This window comes from Lepidochelys olivacea (genome assembly GCF_965140295.1).
Source record: "Lepidochelys olivacea isolate rLepOli2 genome assembly, chromosome: 23".
NCBI lineage: Eukaryota > Metazoa > Chordata > Testudines > Cheloniidae > Lepidochelys > Lepidochelys olivacea.
Genome location: NC_140433.1, coordinates 2,704,749 through 2,718,212, shown reverse-complemented (window position 1 = coordinate 2,718,212; position 13,464 = coordinate 2,704,749). Strand labels below are relative to the sequence as shown.

Genomic DNA, 13,464 nt, shown 5'->3' with positions numbered 1-13,464 from the left:
AGAGCCGACACAGTGATGGCCTTGGGGATTAGAAGCCAGCGCCTTCGTTTGGAAACACCCTCTTTGAACAGCACGGGGGGGCAACACCCAGAGGGAAGCAGCACAAAGGACCGCGGGACACAGACCCAGATTTTGAATCTGGGCTCGACTTGGATGCGCGGGAAGCTGCTATAAAAGTGAGGTGTCTTGCAGCAGGACCCTGGGTCTCGTCTTGTCAGCAGGGGAGCATCGATCCGGATCGGCAGAAGCCCCGGCTCCACCCCTCCTCCATCTAACTCACCTGGCCAGTGAAGTTAAGGGGAGCAACTAGTTGGTAACAACAAGACGCCGGAGCGTGTGTGTGTGAGTGCAGGAGTGTAATATATAGATCATACGCATAGGATACAGTGTTAATTGATATATGTATTACCAGCAAAGGAAGTCCTTGCCCTATTCCCCCTGAGAAGATCCTGTGCCGTACTTTAAGTACAACAGCGTCCGCACCCTGCACCGCACCCCAGCCGCTGGGCCCATCACCCCGGCGTCCCGCCCGGCACGCGTCCCCACCCTGCACCGCACCCCAGCCGCTGGGCCCATCACCCCGGCGTCCCGCCCGGCACGCGTCCCCACCCTGCACCGCACCCCAGCCGCTGGGCCCATCACCCCGGCGTCCCGCCCGGCACGCGTCCCCACCCTGCACCGCACCCCAGCCGCTGGGCCCATCACCCCGGCGTCCCGCCCGGCACGCGTCCCCACCCTGCACCGCACCCCAGCCGCTGGGCCCATCACCCCGGCGTCCCGCCCGGCACGCGTCCCCACCCTGCACCGCACCCCAGCCGCTGGGCCCATCACCCCGGCGTCCCGCCCGGCACGCGTCCCCACCCTGCATCGCACCCCAGCCGCTGGGCCCATCACCCCGGCGTCCCGCCCGGCATGTGTCCCCACCCTGTACCGCACCCCAGCCGCTGGGCCCATCACCCCGGCGTCCCGCCCTACTTTGCGCTGCTCCCTGCCCTGCCCCCCATCACTCACCATGGAGCTGTGAGAATGGCGGAGCAGGATGGCATGGCCGTAGAGCAGGGTCCTGTGCCCGCCGCCCTGTGAAGACTGGGGTGAAGCAGACAAGAGGAGGTGACCGTCAGTGAGGGAACTCAGCGCCCGCCAAAGGATGGGTGAGACCAACAACCCAGGAAGCAGCCGGAGGGGCTAATAACAGCGCTGAGACCTGCTGAACTCATCTCACTGGGGACCAACTTACCGCTGACATGAGCTCATTCAGACCAGCGACTCAGGGGTCCCGGGTGCCATCGCCCATGAGCGATGCCGCCCTCCCCTCTGTCCCTCCCCCCCCGGCCCACAGCACCCACCCAGCCTCTGAGCCCCCAGAATCCAGCCCAGGGTTAAAGGGCCAGGACAGTGAGCAGCCCAGCTGACCTGACGTGGCATCGAGCCCTTGTCTCTCTCCCCGGGCATGCGAGGGGGTGGGGAGAGTGGCATCCATCCTACGTCAGCTCCCCCATGGGAGCCAATGCTGCCCCTTCCCCACCCCCACGCTGTCAGAAGGAAAGGCCACGCCCTGCCGGCCGGAGTCCAGGTACAGGTCGAGTCTGGCATGGGGGATGCTGGATACCAGGCGAAACCCCCTCCCCCTACGCCCACTGGCCCACATGCGGTTCCTGTTATTACATGGCACCTGCCAACCGAACACGATCTATTGGCACCATGAATAATAACGGCTCCGGTTCTACAGTCCATAGGCCGGATTACTAGAGAATATACAGTCATTATTTTACGGATCATATTACTAGAATATATACAGTCAGTACGGGGCAGGCTGTATTGTTCACGGTCTCTATTGCATGGGCCATATTACTCAACTGCACATGGTCATTATTGTACAGGCCTTATTACCAGTGTATCTACGGTGACTATTGCAAGGGCCAGTTATAGGGCCATCCCGCTACATATGATCATTATAACATGGGCCATGTCACGTGGTCACTACATGGTCCCTATTACCATGTATGATCATATAATATGGCTTATTATATGATTATTAAACAGGCATATGACCATATAGGAGGACTGCTGCACGTTATGCCCACATTATTGCCCGGGCCATATTGCTGTATATGATCTGTGTTACCTGGGCCATCTCATATAGTCAATATTGCCCGGGCCATATTGCTGTATATGATCAGTGTTATGCGGGCCATCTACAGTCAATATTGCCCAGGCCATATTGAAGTAATATGACCAGTATTACGTGGGCCTGGCATGCGCCTTATTTCACAGGCACTATAATAAGCTGCTGGTCGCAAGGGCCATATTGTTCTATATGTGCATGGTACCACTCTGTTATAGGAGCGCTCCTGCCCCCTCTGCCGTGCACCGTCTCAACCCACAGCTAGTAGGTTAAAGAGGCTCAGAGAGACCCTGCATCAGAAGTCTCCACTCCCAGCATGCCGAGCGAGTCCATGGGGCAGACCAAACGTGCTGCCCCAGCCCACCCCCCACACCTGCACAGTGCCCCACGCCGGGGGGCTCAGCCTGTTGGCATTTAGGGACCATGCGGTGAAGGGAGGGATGGTGGAGGATGGGATCAAAACAGCACCGCAACTGGGAATGGGAGGGGCTAGTGGGGGAGGAGGGGTCACGGGGAGATGGAGCGAAGGATGGAAGGGGGTGTCGGGGTGTGGGGGGGGGCTGCCAGGAAGGAAAGGGTTACTCAGGGGAGGCACTGGGGTTTCCACCTTGTCTCAATCGGGGTGAAAGGGGAATCACGGAGGCTCCTTTGTTCCCACCACCCAACTCCACCCAGGGATCCCGAAGCACGGCCCAAACGCGGCCAGTGCGCTGCATGGTACGTGAAAGACACCTCGCCTGGCACTGGGATGCAGCTGACTCTGGGGTGGGGCATGGGGGCCGTTTGTACAGGGACCCCTCACCTGGTGCTGAGATGCAGCCACTTATTGGGCAGGGCATGGGGGCTGTTTATACAGGGACCCCTCACCTGGCGCTGAGATGCAGCCACCTCTGGGGTGGGGCACAGGGGCTGGTTATGCAGGGACCCCTTGCCTGGCGCTGGGAGTTAGTGGTTAGAGCAGGACGACTGAGAGTCAGGACTCCTGGGTCCCCTTTCTAGTTTTGCCACGTACTCAGTGCGCGGCCTCAGGCAAACACTGGCCTGGCGCGGAGGTCGTGGGGCAGCATCCAATTGGCAAAGCACTCGGAGACCCTCCGGCAGCCAGGCAAAGGGGCACAATCAGCATCATCCCCTGGGACGCAAATCAAGGAGGTTTGTGGGAGATTCAGGAGACAGTGTCCGCCCTGCCCCCATGGGAACGGCCCTTGGGGGGTTCTAGCCGAGATAGCGGGGGTCCCGTTTGGCCGCCCTAGCTCCGAAGGGGACGCTCCGTTCTCCGGAGCGGCTGCCGGGGGAGCAGGTGGGAACCCCAGCGGATGCCTGTGAGAGACGGGTGGGGGGTGTTTAGGAAGGGGAGGGTCACTGCAGTGAAATCGGCACATACCCACTTGTCCAAGTCGACACCCTAGAGCGTCGGCAGATGGGTGGAGAAGCAAAGGAGAGAGAAAGGGAGAAGAGAAGAGATGAACCGACCGCCTGCCGGGGGGAGGGAGGGAGGGCTGGCTGGGACCCCCATCCAGGGCACTGCAGACCCCCCCTGCCAGCGCTGCCTCTCCATGAGCAAAAGGCACAGGATAACCCACGGGCAGAGGGTGAGGGGACAAGGGGACATAGTCAAAAGAGCTGCCTGAGCCAGGCCTTTTCCTCCCAACTCGCCGGCGGCCTGGGGAACTCCCCGCCACTAGAGGTTGCTGCGCTAGGCAAGGTTAACGAAAAGGCGGGGCATCAATGCGGAGCCCAGCCAGAGAGAGAGAATGGAGGGGGGCCCAGAGGAGCCAGGGGGCCTCGGAGGGCTGCTCGTCGTGGGGGTCAGGCGGGAAGGTCCCATGGGGCAGGGGTCCTGGGCCATTCCTCGGAAGCAGCCAGTGACGGGACAGTGGGCTGGATGGGCCCCTGGTTCCGCTCCAGCCCCGAGACTCGCCCTGCATCTCCCTTCCCTGATCGCTTCACTCCCCCGTTCTCCGGTTCCACAGCACGGCCCCACCCCCCACTGTTCCCCCCCCCCCGTCTCCCGCTCCGCTCTCCAGCATCCGCTGTACACCCCAGTGAGCCCCAGACACCCGCGGGGCCAACAAGCACAGCCTTGGGAGGGGAAGAGGGCCTCCCGTTTCTCCCCCAGGCAATGCCCCCCTCCAGCTCGTCCCCCCTCCCCCACGCTCACCTCGCTGCCCACCTCCACAGTGTTTGCCAGCATCTCCTGCAGGGCGCGGACAGAGAGCGACTGCTCCAGGATGAAGCAGCAGATAGCCAGGTCCGGGGGGACATTCTGCGGGGAGGAGAGAAGAGGGTCAGAGGGGGCTCTGCCATCCCCAATGGGGAACCAGACACGCGGCCCTGGAGCCACAGCCCCAAGGGGAGTGGTGGGGGAAGGAGGAGAGGACTGGAGGTGATGCGTGTCTCATAGCCCCTGCACTGCAACGGCCCAGGGGGATTCTCCCACAGGGGGCTGGCGCTTGTGGGAGAGGAAGGGGCTGAGGGAGCTGGGATTCTGGCTGCAAAGGTGGGTGGGAGATGGGGAGGGGTTCGGGCAGCAGGTTCGCGTTCCCCCATCCCCGGCCCGGGGCCCAGCGGGGACGGGGGCACCGAGGGCTCACCTGGGCATTGGAGGTCGACTCCAGGAAGCAGAGGCGGTTGCCGAAGCCCTCGGCCGCCAGGCACATCTTGATCTGCTCCTTGAGGATGGTGGCGGAGCACTGCAGGACGACTTCATCCTCCTGGGGCAAGGAGAGACGGGGCGGGGGGCTCAGGACTCCTGGGTTCTATTCCAGCCTCGAGGAGGGGAGGGGGGTCTAGTGGTTAGAGTGTGGGGGATGGAGGTTGGGAGCCAGGGCTCCTGGGTTCTACCCTGGCTCAGGGGGAGCGGTGGGGGGGGGGTCTAGTGGTTGCGGGGGGAAGGAGAGGCTGAGAGCCAGGACGCCTGGGTTCTATCCCAGGTTCTGCCACTGTCTCACTGTGTGGACTGGGACGAACCCCTCGGTGCCCCGTTCCGCACTGTGTAACATGGGAAGGGCCTGAGGGGGTGACAGGGGCTGGGAGTGGGTTACAGGGCCGTGGGGGGGAGCTGATAGGGGATGGGGTGGCTGACAGCCAGGGGAGGGGGGTATGGATCACCCCCACTCGTGACTGTGCTATCGTCGGGAATCGAATCCAGGAGTCCTGACGCGCAGCCCCTTGCTCAACCCCCTAAACCCTGCTCCCCTTCGGTGCCGGGGGGGGGGGGGATTCCTGCAGAGGCCCCCCCACCGACCAAAACACAGTGAACGGTCCCTGCAGGTCCCCCCCAAATGCCCCCTCCCCTCTGCCCAGGGGGATCAGGGCAGCTTCCCCCCTCAGGCCGGGATGTAAACTAGTCTCAGAGCAGCCGCCTGTGCCCAGGCTTCAGCACCCGCGGGCACCTGGCCCTCCCCGTCAGTGGGGGGATCCCCCCCCGCACCCTGGCTCTTCCCTACCCACTGCACTCGGAGAGGCAGCCGGCCGCTCCAGCAGCATCAAACCGGAGTCACTCCGGATCGAGCCCAGCGCAGGCCAGGGCTAATTAGCCCCCTTCAGAGCGGGGCTGTGGGGGCGGGCGAAGGCTCAGACACAACAGAGACCCCGTAAGTGGGGCGGGGGGGGCACATTCAGTGAGCTACAGCAGCCGGCCGCCGGTGCTCGCTCGGAGCAGAACTCATTGCCCGGGCGCCAGCCTACAGGCGCTCATTAGCCGCGCACACCAGGAGTTAGAGTGGGGGGCAGAGTGCCAGGACTCCTGGGTTCTCTCCCCAGCTCTCGGGTGGGACTGAGGTCTAGTGGTTAGCACAGGGGAGGGCTGGGAGCCAGGACTCCTGGGTTCTATTCCCATTCCCCACCCCTCAACCCGACTTCACCTCTGGGGTGAAGCACGAGGGCTGTTTATACAGGGAACCCTCATCTGGTGCTGGGATGCAGCCACCTCTGGGGTGGGGAGCCGGGGGCTGGTGAGCAGCTGCCCTGCATTTTAAGACAGGAAGTGACGGGACACCTCTTAAAGCCGCAAGGTGGGCGGAGCAGCCAAAGACATAGTGCTGAGGATGGTTGTGGGGTGGTGCTGCATTCGGGGGGGGAGAACCCCCTGCCACCCCCAGAATTGGGGGGCAGAGCTCAGCGCCCCGCCAGCACCCAGCAGCTCTCATGACGGCTGGGTAGATGCAGCTCCCTCCCCACTGGCCCAGCCAGGCCCCACGGCCCCCAGGTCCCTGCCAGCCCATCCCCACGGCTCGGCTCCCACCCACCTGCCTCCAGAGACCCATCCAGGCGCATCCCCACCCCCCAACTGCCCCCCCCCCCCACGTAGGGTGCTCCCTGTCACTGCCCTGCCCGGGACAACTCGGGTTACAAGGCGGGTGCTATTTCCACAGGGGAATGTGCCGGGTCAGCACCCGCTGTGCTATCATTCCTCCCCCCGCGGAGAGCTCAGCCGCCCCGTGCCCACTGAGCCAGGGCACAGCAATGGGAGGCCTCTGCCCTGCCCCCCGGCCTAGGGAGAGGGGTGGCACCCGTGCCTTCTGCATCTCCAGAGCCCTACCCACACCACGCAGGCTGTTGCCCAGCGTCTGCACCCACTGCGACTGCCCCATCCACGCCCCCGACCCCTGCCCCCAGGAATCAGCCTCCCCCAGGGCCCCTGGGTCCTCAATACGCCAGGGCAAGGGCACATGCTCAGGGGGTGGGTGTTGTGTGTGGTACAGTAGCACCTAGAGTCCCCCACTTAGATCAGGGTCCCGTTGCGCCGGGCGCTGCCCAGACCCCAACCTAGATCAGGGCCCCATTGTGTCAGGCGCTGCAAGGACCCCAACCAAGAAAGAGTCCCTGCCCCACATCCATAGAGCTCTGGCAGCCAGAGGAAGGACAATCATTCCCATTTTACAGATGGGGAAACTGAGGCCCATGGAGGCCAAGTGACTTAGCCAAGGTCAGCCAGGGAGTTAGTGGCAGAGCCAGGGATTGAACCGAGATCCCCTGGCCCCAGTCTGATGCCGTAACCCCAAGGTCACCTCCCCTCTCAGCACAGAACCCTGGGCAGGAAGGGTACGCGGAGCCTCTGGCATGGGGGAATGGGGGACCGTGGCATGGAGAAGGGGTGGGGTTGCAGAGGGTCCCTGAACTAGCGGGGCGGAGGGTGGCCCCAGGGAGGTGGTGGGGGCCACCGAGGCCTGGAAGGAGTCCTGGTGTGTCAGTGACAAAGGCTGGGCCCTCTTGGGGCTTCAGCCCCCTCAGCCTCCTGCGAAGGGGATGAGATCGTAGCCCTGGGAGGCAAAGCGGCCGCCCAAGGGCACCCTGACCTGAGCAGTGAAGAAAACATCCAGCATCCCAGCCTGAGCCCTCCCTAGCCCCCCAGGAACAGCGGGTGGGGTGGCCCCCCCCAGCCCGAGCCCCAGCAGACAGATCTGCCTAGGGCCAGGGCTCCAGACTGCCCTGCCCCCCAGCCCCCTCAGCAGCTAGACTCCAGCCGTGATGCGAGAGCCCGGCTCCGGGCCGGCAGGACCGAGCAGGTGGCAAGGAAGTAGGGGGCCAAGGTGGGGCCGTTCCCGCCCCAGCCCCACCTCCGCGCCGCCCGGAAAATGCCCGGGCGAGGGCAGATCCCCGGCCTGGGAAAGGCTTCTGAAGAGACGCACGTGGCTCAAAATAGACGGCTCCTCTCCGGGGAGGGGGAGCAGCTATTACCGGCTCCGCAAAGCAATTACCGAGCCCTGGCCTGCCCCCCTCCCCCAGGGCCCCCAGGGGCGGCACCGCCAGGGACCGGGCTTTGAGGACAAGATGGAAGGAAATGGGGATTTGGCCGCGCCCTCTCCACGCCCTTGAGAAACAAGGGGTGCGCCGGGCTTTTAAGGGCAGGGGCGTTTGGGGAGGTTTCTGGGACGAAATGAGACCCCCCCATCGCTCCCCTCTCAGGCTGGAGGCTTATTTTTGGAGCCTGCACCTGTCAGACTCATTCCTGCACACCCAGCCACGCGCATCGCTGCTGGTGCGGCCTGTGCTGGGGGGGGGGCGGAGCCCCCCCAGCCCTCCCCACTTGCACTCACACACACAGTCCTGGCTCCTGCTAGACCCCACTCCCCTCCCAGAGCCAAGGAGAGAACCCAGGAGTCCTGGCTCCCAGCCCCCCTCCGCTCTGACCACAGGTCCCCATTCCCTCCCCCCAGCTGCGGCTGCCCCCCAGGTCCTGTGGCAGTATAATGCGGGCGGGATATTTGGTTTCATGCACAAACCGGGAGGAAAATGTACCCAGCAGCAGATTCCTGCTCTCCCTGCTGCGTACCCCCCGCCCAACAGCTGCGCTGAATTTAGGACACGGCCCCCCCCCCACCTCGCGCCGGCCCCGTCTTTTTTCGGCGCATGAAACCAAGTACTCGTATTTCCTGCTGGGGGCACAGAGTGCTGGGGCAGCAGCCGGACGGACGGAGAATGTGGTGTAGACACAACCTCTGTCCCAGCTCTAACCACTAGACCCCACTCCCCTCCCAGAGCTGGGATAGAACCCAGGAGTCCTGGCTCCCAGCCCCCCCTGCTTTAACCACTAGACCCCACTCCCCTCCCAGAGCTGGGATAGAACCCAGGAGTCCTGGCTCCCAGCCCCCCCTGCTTTAACCACTAGACCCCACTCCCCTCCCAGAGCTGGGATAGAACCCAGGAGTCCTGGCTCCCAGCCCCCCCTGCTTTAACCACTAGACCCCACTCCCCTCCCAGAGCTGGGATAGAACCCAGGAGTCCTGGCTCCCAGCCCCCCCTGCTTTAACCACTAGACCCCACTCGCCTCCCAGAGCTGGGATAGAACCCAGGAGTCCTGGCTCCCAGCCGCCCCCCCCCCGCTCTAACCACTAGACCCCACTCCCCTCCCAGAGCTGGGATAGAACCCAAGAGCCCTGGCTCTCAGCCCCCCCTGCTTTAACCACTAGACCCCACTCGCCTCCCAGAGCTCGGATAGAACCCAGGAGTCCTGGCTCCCATTCTGCCTCTGGGTTATTTCCTGGGCCCTGTGAGTTTAGCCGCGGCCTTGTCCCCCCGCGGGGATTTCTCTGGGACCAGGAGCCACCAGCAGGGGCAGGGGGAGCCAACATACTGCATCCCCTCCCCCACCACACTGGATCCCAGCCAGCCCCGCTCCCCCACTGCATCCCTAACCACGCTGCACCCCAGCCCCGCTCTCCCACTGCATCCCTAACCACGCTGCACCCCAGCCCCACTCCCCCACTGCATCCCCTCCCCCACCACTCTGCAGCTCAGCCAGCCATGCTCTTCACTGCATCCCCTCCCCACCGCACTGCATCCCCAGCCCCACTCCCCCACTGCATCCCTAACCACGCTGCACCCCAGCCCCGCTCTCCCACTGCATCCCTAACCACGCTGCACCCCAGCCCCACTCCCCCACTGCATCCCCTCCCCCACCACTCTGCAGCTCAGCCAGCCATGCTCTTCACTGCATCCCCTCCCCTACCACACTGCATCCCCAGCCCCGCTCCTCCACTGCATCCCTAACCACACTGCATCCCCTCCCCCACCACACTGCATCCCAGCCAGCCATGCTCTCTACTGCATCCCCTCCACCACAATGCATCCAAGTCCCGCTCCCCACTGCATCCCCTCCCCCACCACACCGCATCCCAGCCAGCCATGCTCTCCACTGCATCCCCTCCACCACAATGCATCCCAGCCCCACTCCCCCACTGCATCCCCTCCCCCACCACTCTGCAGCTCAGCCAGCCATGCTCTTCACTGCATCCCCTCCCCTACCGCACTGCATCCCCAGCCCCGCTCCTCCACTGCATCCCTAACCACACTGCATCCCCTCCCCCACCACACTGCATCCCAGCCAGCCATGCTCTCTACTGCATCCCCTCCACCACAATGCATCCCAGCCCCGCTTCCCACTGCATCCCCTCCCCCACCACACGGCAGCCCAGCCAGCCATGCTCTCCACTGCATCCCCTCCACCATAATGCATCCAAGTCCCGCTCTCCACTGCATCCCCCCCCCACCACACGGCAGCCCAGCCAGCCATGCTCTTCACTGCCTCCCCTCCCCTACCGCACTGCATCCCAGGAAAACCATTTCCAAAACAAACAAAGGCCGGCTACCAACAGGCCCTGGGGATTCCCCTCCCCGCAGCCAGCGCAGGTGGCCTCACACCTCTCCCCTCCCCCTCCCACTGGTCACTGTCCCCCATCACCCTGCTCCTTTCTTCACCCCTTCCCCACCCCCTTTGCCTCTGTGGGGCAAGCCCCATCCACACACCCCACCCAGAACAGACACATGCCCCTTATTCCACTCCCTACATGCCCCCATTCCCTGCCACCCCAAGCCCTATGCGCCCCCCCACACCACATCTCACCCCCACGTCCCCAGCTCCACCCCCAGGCCTCAAGCTCCACCCCCATATGCTCCACACACCCCTGCCCCCATCTGTTTCATTTCACTTTAGACTGGTTATTAATCAGTACAGGTCCCCGCACACGGGCAGCCCCCGTCCCTGCCCTATGGCGCAATCAGGGCCAGACATCCCCCGAGCCAGGGAGCCAGACACTTCCAGCACCAGCCTTGGCACCCCCCAGACAGGCCACAACCCAGACCGGGGACCCCCAGGGATCCGACACCCACAGGCCCTTTAACCCTTCCACGGGGCTGCCCCCCAGAGCTCCCCTCCCCCCAGGTCCCAGCCATCCTGATGAATAGAGCCAGCTGTCAACCCGGTTATATAAAGCTCAGAAATCTGAGACCTTGGCGGCTGAGGGTCCTTGCACACGCGCCCCACTTTGCACAACCCTCCTTCCTCGCACACACACCCCACTTTGCACAACCCTCCTTCCTCACACACACACCCCACTTTGTGCACCCTCTTTCCTCGCACACATGCCTTGCTTCGCACACCCCTCCTTCCTGGCATGTGCACTCCAGCTTGCACACCCCCTCCTTCCTCGCACACCGGCCCTGTTTCGCACACCCCTCCGTCCTGGCACAAACCAAATAGCACAACACAGACAGAAGTGACACCAGGTGCCTAAAGTGTCCACCCAGAGGGGCTCAAGGGATTGGGCAGGGTTATTATTAGGTGTTTTACAGTAGTGCCCAGAGGCCTGGACAGAGATTGGGCCCATTGTGTCAGGCGCTGCACAGCCAGGCGCAAGACACCCCGCAGCTCTCCCAGGAACACAGCTCGGGTCTGGAAGGCCCCTGGGTGGGAGCCAAACAGGGGGATGGGTGGAAACCAGCTCCCCCCCCCCCCCACACCTGTTGGCAGCCACTTGCTCCTAGGCTCAGCAGGCCCTGCCGAGAGGACCTGGGCTGGGGGGGCAGGACGGGGAGGGTGTGACGATGTGACTCAGCAGGGAGGGGGAAGTGTTGACCTGGGAATGTGCCCTGGGGATGGGAGACCTGAGAGCCTGTCACCTGAGCCAGGAGGGGGAGGGGGAGGTGACACCTCTGCCCAGGAATGTGAAGAGAGGCTGCAGCAGGGAACCTGCTGGGTGGGTTTAGTTTCAGTTTGGTGCTGGGTGGAGGAACACAGGGAACCCCAGGGCTGGGGTCTAAGCTCCCTGCTCCCCCAGAAGGACGTGATTGAGGGGTCCTGGTTGTACCCACAAGCTCTGTTTTGGACTGTGTTCCTGTTGTCCAATAAACCTTCTGTTTTACTGGCTGGCTGAGAGTCTCAGTGGATCCCAGGAAGAGGGGTGCAGGGCCTGGACTCCCCCCACACTCCGTGACAGAGGGGCTGAGCCAAACGCTGTCCCCCCGGGGGGCTGCTTTCTCTGCATTCCCATGGTATTTACGCCGCCCCCCCCCCGCTAAAGTCAGCTAATTATCCCATGTCACCATGGGGCGGAGGAGGGGGCCGGTTAGAGACAGGGGTTATCACAGAGCTCAAGGCAACTTCCCTGTCTGTCCCCTCTGCCCCCCCAGGCTCCTTCTCCTCAGCCCCATAGACTCCCACCCCGCTACCCTGTCTCTTCTGCCCGCCACATGGCCAGGGTGTCAGCATGCACCCCCCTACCCCGCTAGGCAGAGAGGGACCCCAAGGACATGCCGGCTCGCTCAGCCCCCACCTCCCCTGGCCATTCTCCTGGCCTTCCCCTCCATTGGGCCCTGACCCCCTTTGCCCCTTCCCCACGGCTCCCCAGGGGCACTGGGGCAGTTTGTATAGTGGGGGGCGCCGAGACCCATTAAACCAGACTGCGAACCCTGGGTGTGATAGAAACCACGTTAAGCCGGGGGGGTGGGGGTGCTGCAGCCCCCCTCCCCACTCCTAGTTCCCACACCTCTGCTCCCCCTCACCCCTTCCCCACTGCTCCCCTTCCCCCCTGCTCCCCCCACTCTCCCCTTCCCTCCTGCTCCCCCCACTCACCCCTTCCCCACTGCTCCCCTTCCCCCCTGCTCCCCCCACTCTCCCCTTCCCCCCTGCTCCCCTTCCCCCCTGCTCCCCCCACTCACCCCTTCCCCCCTGCTCCCCCCACTCTCCCCTTCCCCACTGCTCCCCTTCCCCCCTGCTCCCCCCACTCTCCCCTTCCCCCCTGCTGCCCTTCCCCCCTGCTGCCCCCACTCACCCCTTCCCCACTGCTCCCCTTCCCCCCTGCTCCCCCCACTCTCCCCTTCCCCACTGCTCCCCTTCCCCCCTGCTCCCCCCACTCTCCCCTTCCCCACTGCTCCCCTTCCCTCTTGCTCCCTCCACTCTCCCCTTCCCCACTGCTCCCCTTCCCTCCTGCTCCCTCCACTCTCCCCTTCCCCACTGCTCCCCTTCCCTCCTGCTCCCCCCACTCTCCCCTTCCCCACTGCTGCCCCACTCACAGTCCGCAAGAACTGCACATCATCCTCCCCTTCCCCGCCCTCGGCCATGGCTGCGGGGGGCTGCGGGGCTCGGGCCGGCCGCTCAGCGGGGAGAGCCGGGCAGTGAGGGGCCGGGCCGGGCCGGGCCGGGCTGCCCGCAGCAGGCGGGGGAGCGGCCCTGGATCCGCCCCTAGCCGCCGCCGATTGGAGGGGGGAGCCGGGGGGGGGGCGCAAGGCTGAGAGAAGGGATGAATGGGGGGGGGAACGAGTACAAGCAAGGGGGCAGGTGCCCAGAGAGCGGGTGTGCATTGGGAGGGAAGGGGCCCCCGGCCCCCAGTGCGGGGTGGGGGGGGTGAGCTGTGTGCGGCTCCTCCCCCCCCGCCGCGGCTGCCCTAGTCTAGTGGGACTCCAGGAAATTCCCTCTTAGAGCCCAGGGCAGGGCTGGGAGCCAGGACTCCTGGGTTCTCTCCCTTGCTCAGGGAATGGGGGTAAGCGGGGGTGGGGGTCTGGGAGCCAGGACTCCTGGGTTCTATTCTCAGCTCTCCCACTGGTTTAGGAGCTAAGGC

At 64.3% G+C, this 13,464-nt stretch overlaps 1 protein-coding gene across 1 annotated transcript in view; it reads right to left on the bottom strand.

The window, feature by feature from the left end:
• Window positions 1-13,036, bottom strand: part of RYR1 (ryanodine receptor 1) — a 103,565-nt gene extending 90,529 nt beyond the window's left edge. The window contains exons 1-4 of the mRNA XM_084612258.1: window positions 12,920-13,036; window positions 4,720-4,839; window positions 4,287-4,391; window positions 1,012-1,086 (exon numbers count right to left, since the gene is read on the bottom strand). Of these exons, the coding sequence (XP_084468384.1) occupies window positions 1,012-1,086; window positions 4,287-4,391; window positions 4,720-4,839; window positions 12,920-12,967 (348 nt within the window). The 5' untranslated portion in view covers window positions 12,968-13,036. The remainder of the gene's footprint in view (window positions 1-1,011; window positions 1,087-4,286; window positions 4,392-4,719; window positions 4,840-12,919) is intronic.
• Between the last annotated feature and the right edge of the window lie 428 nt (window positions 13,037-13,464).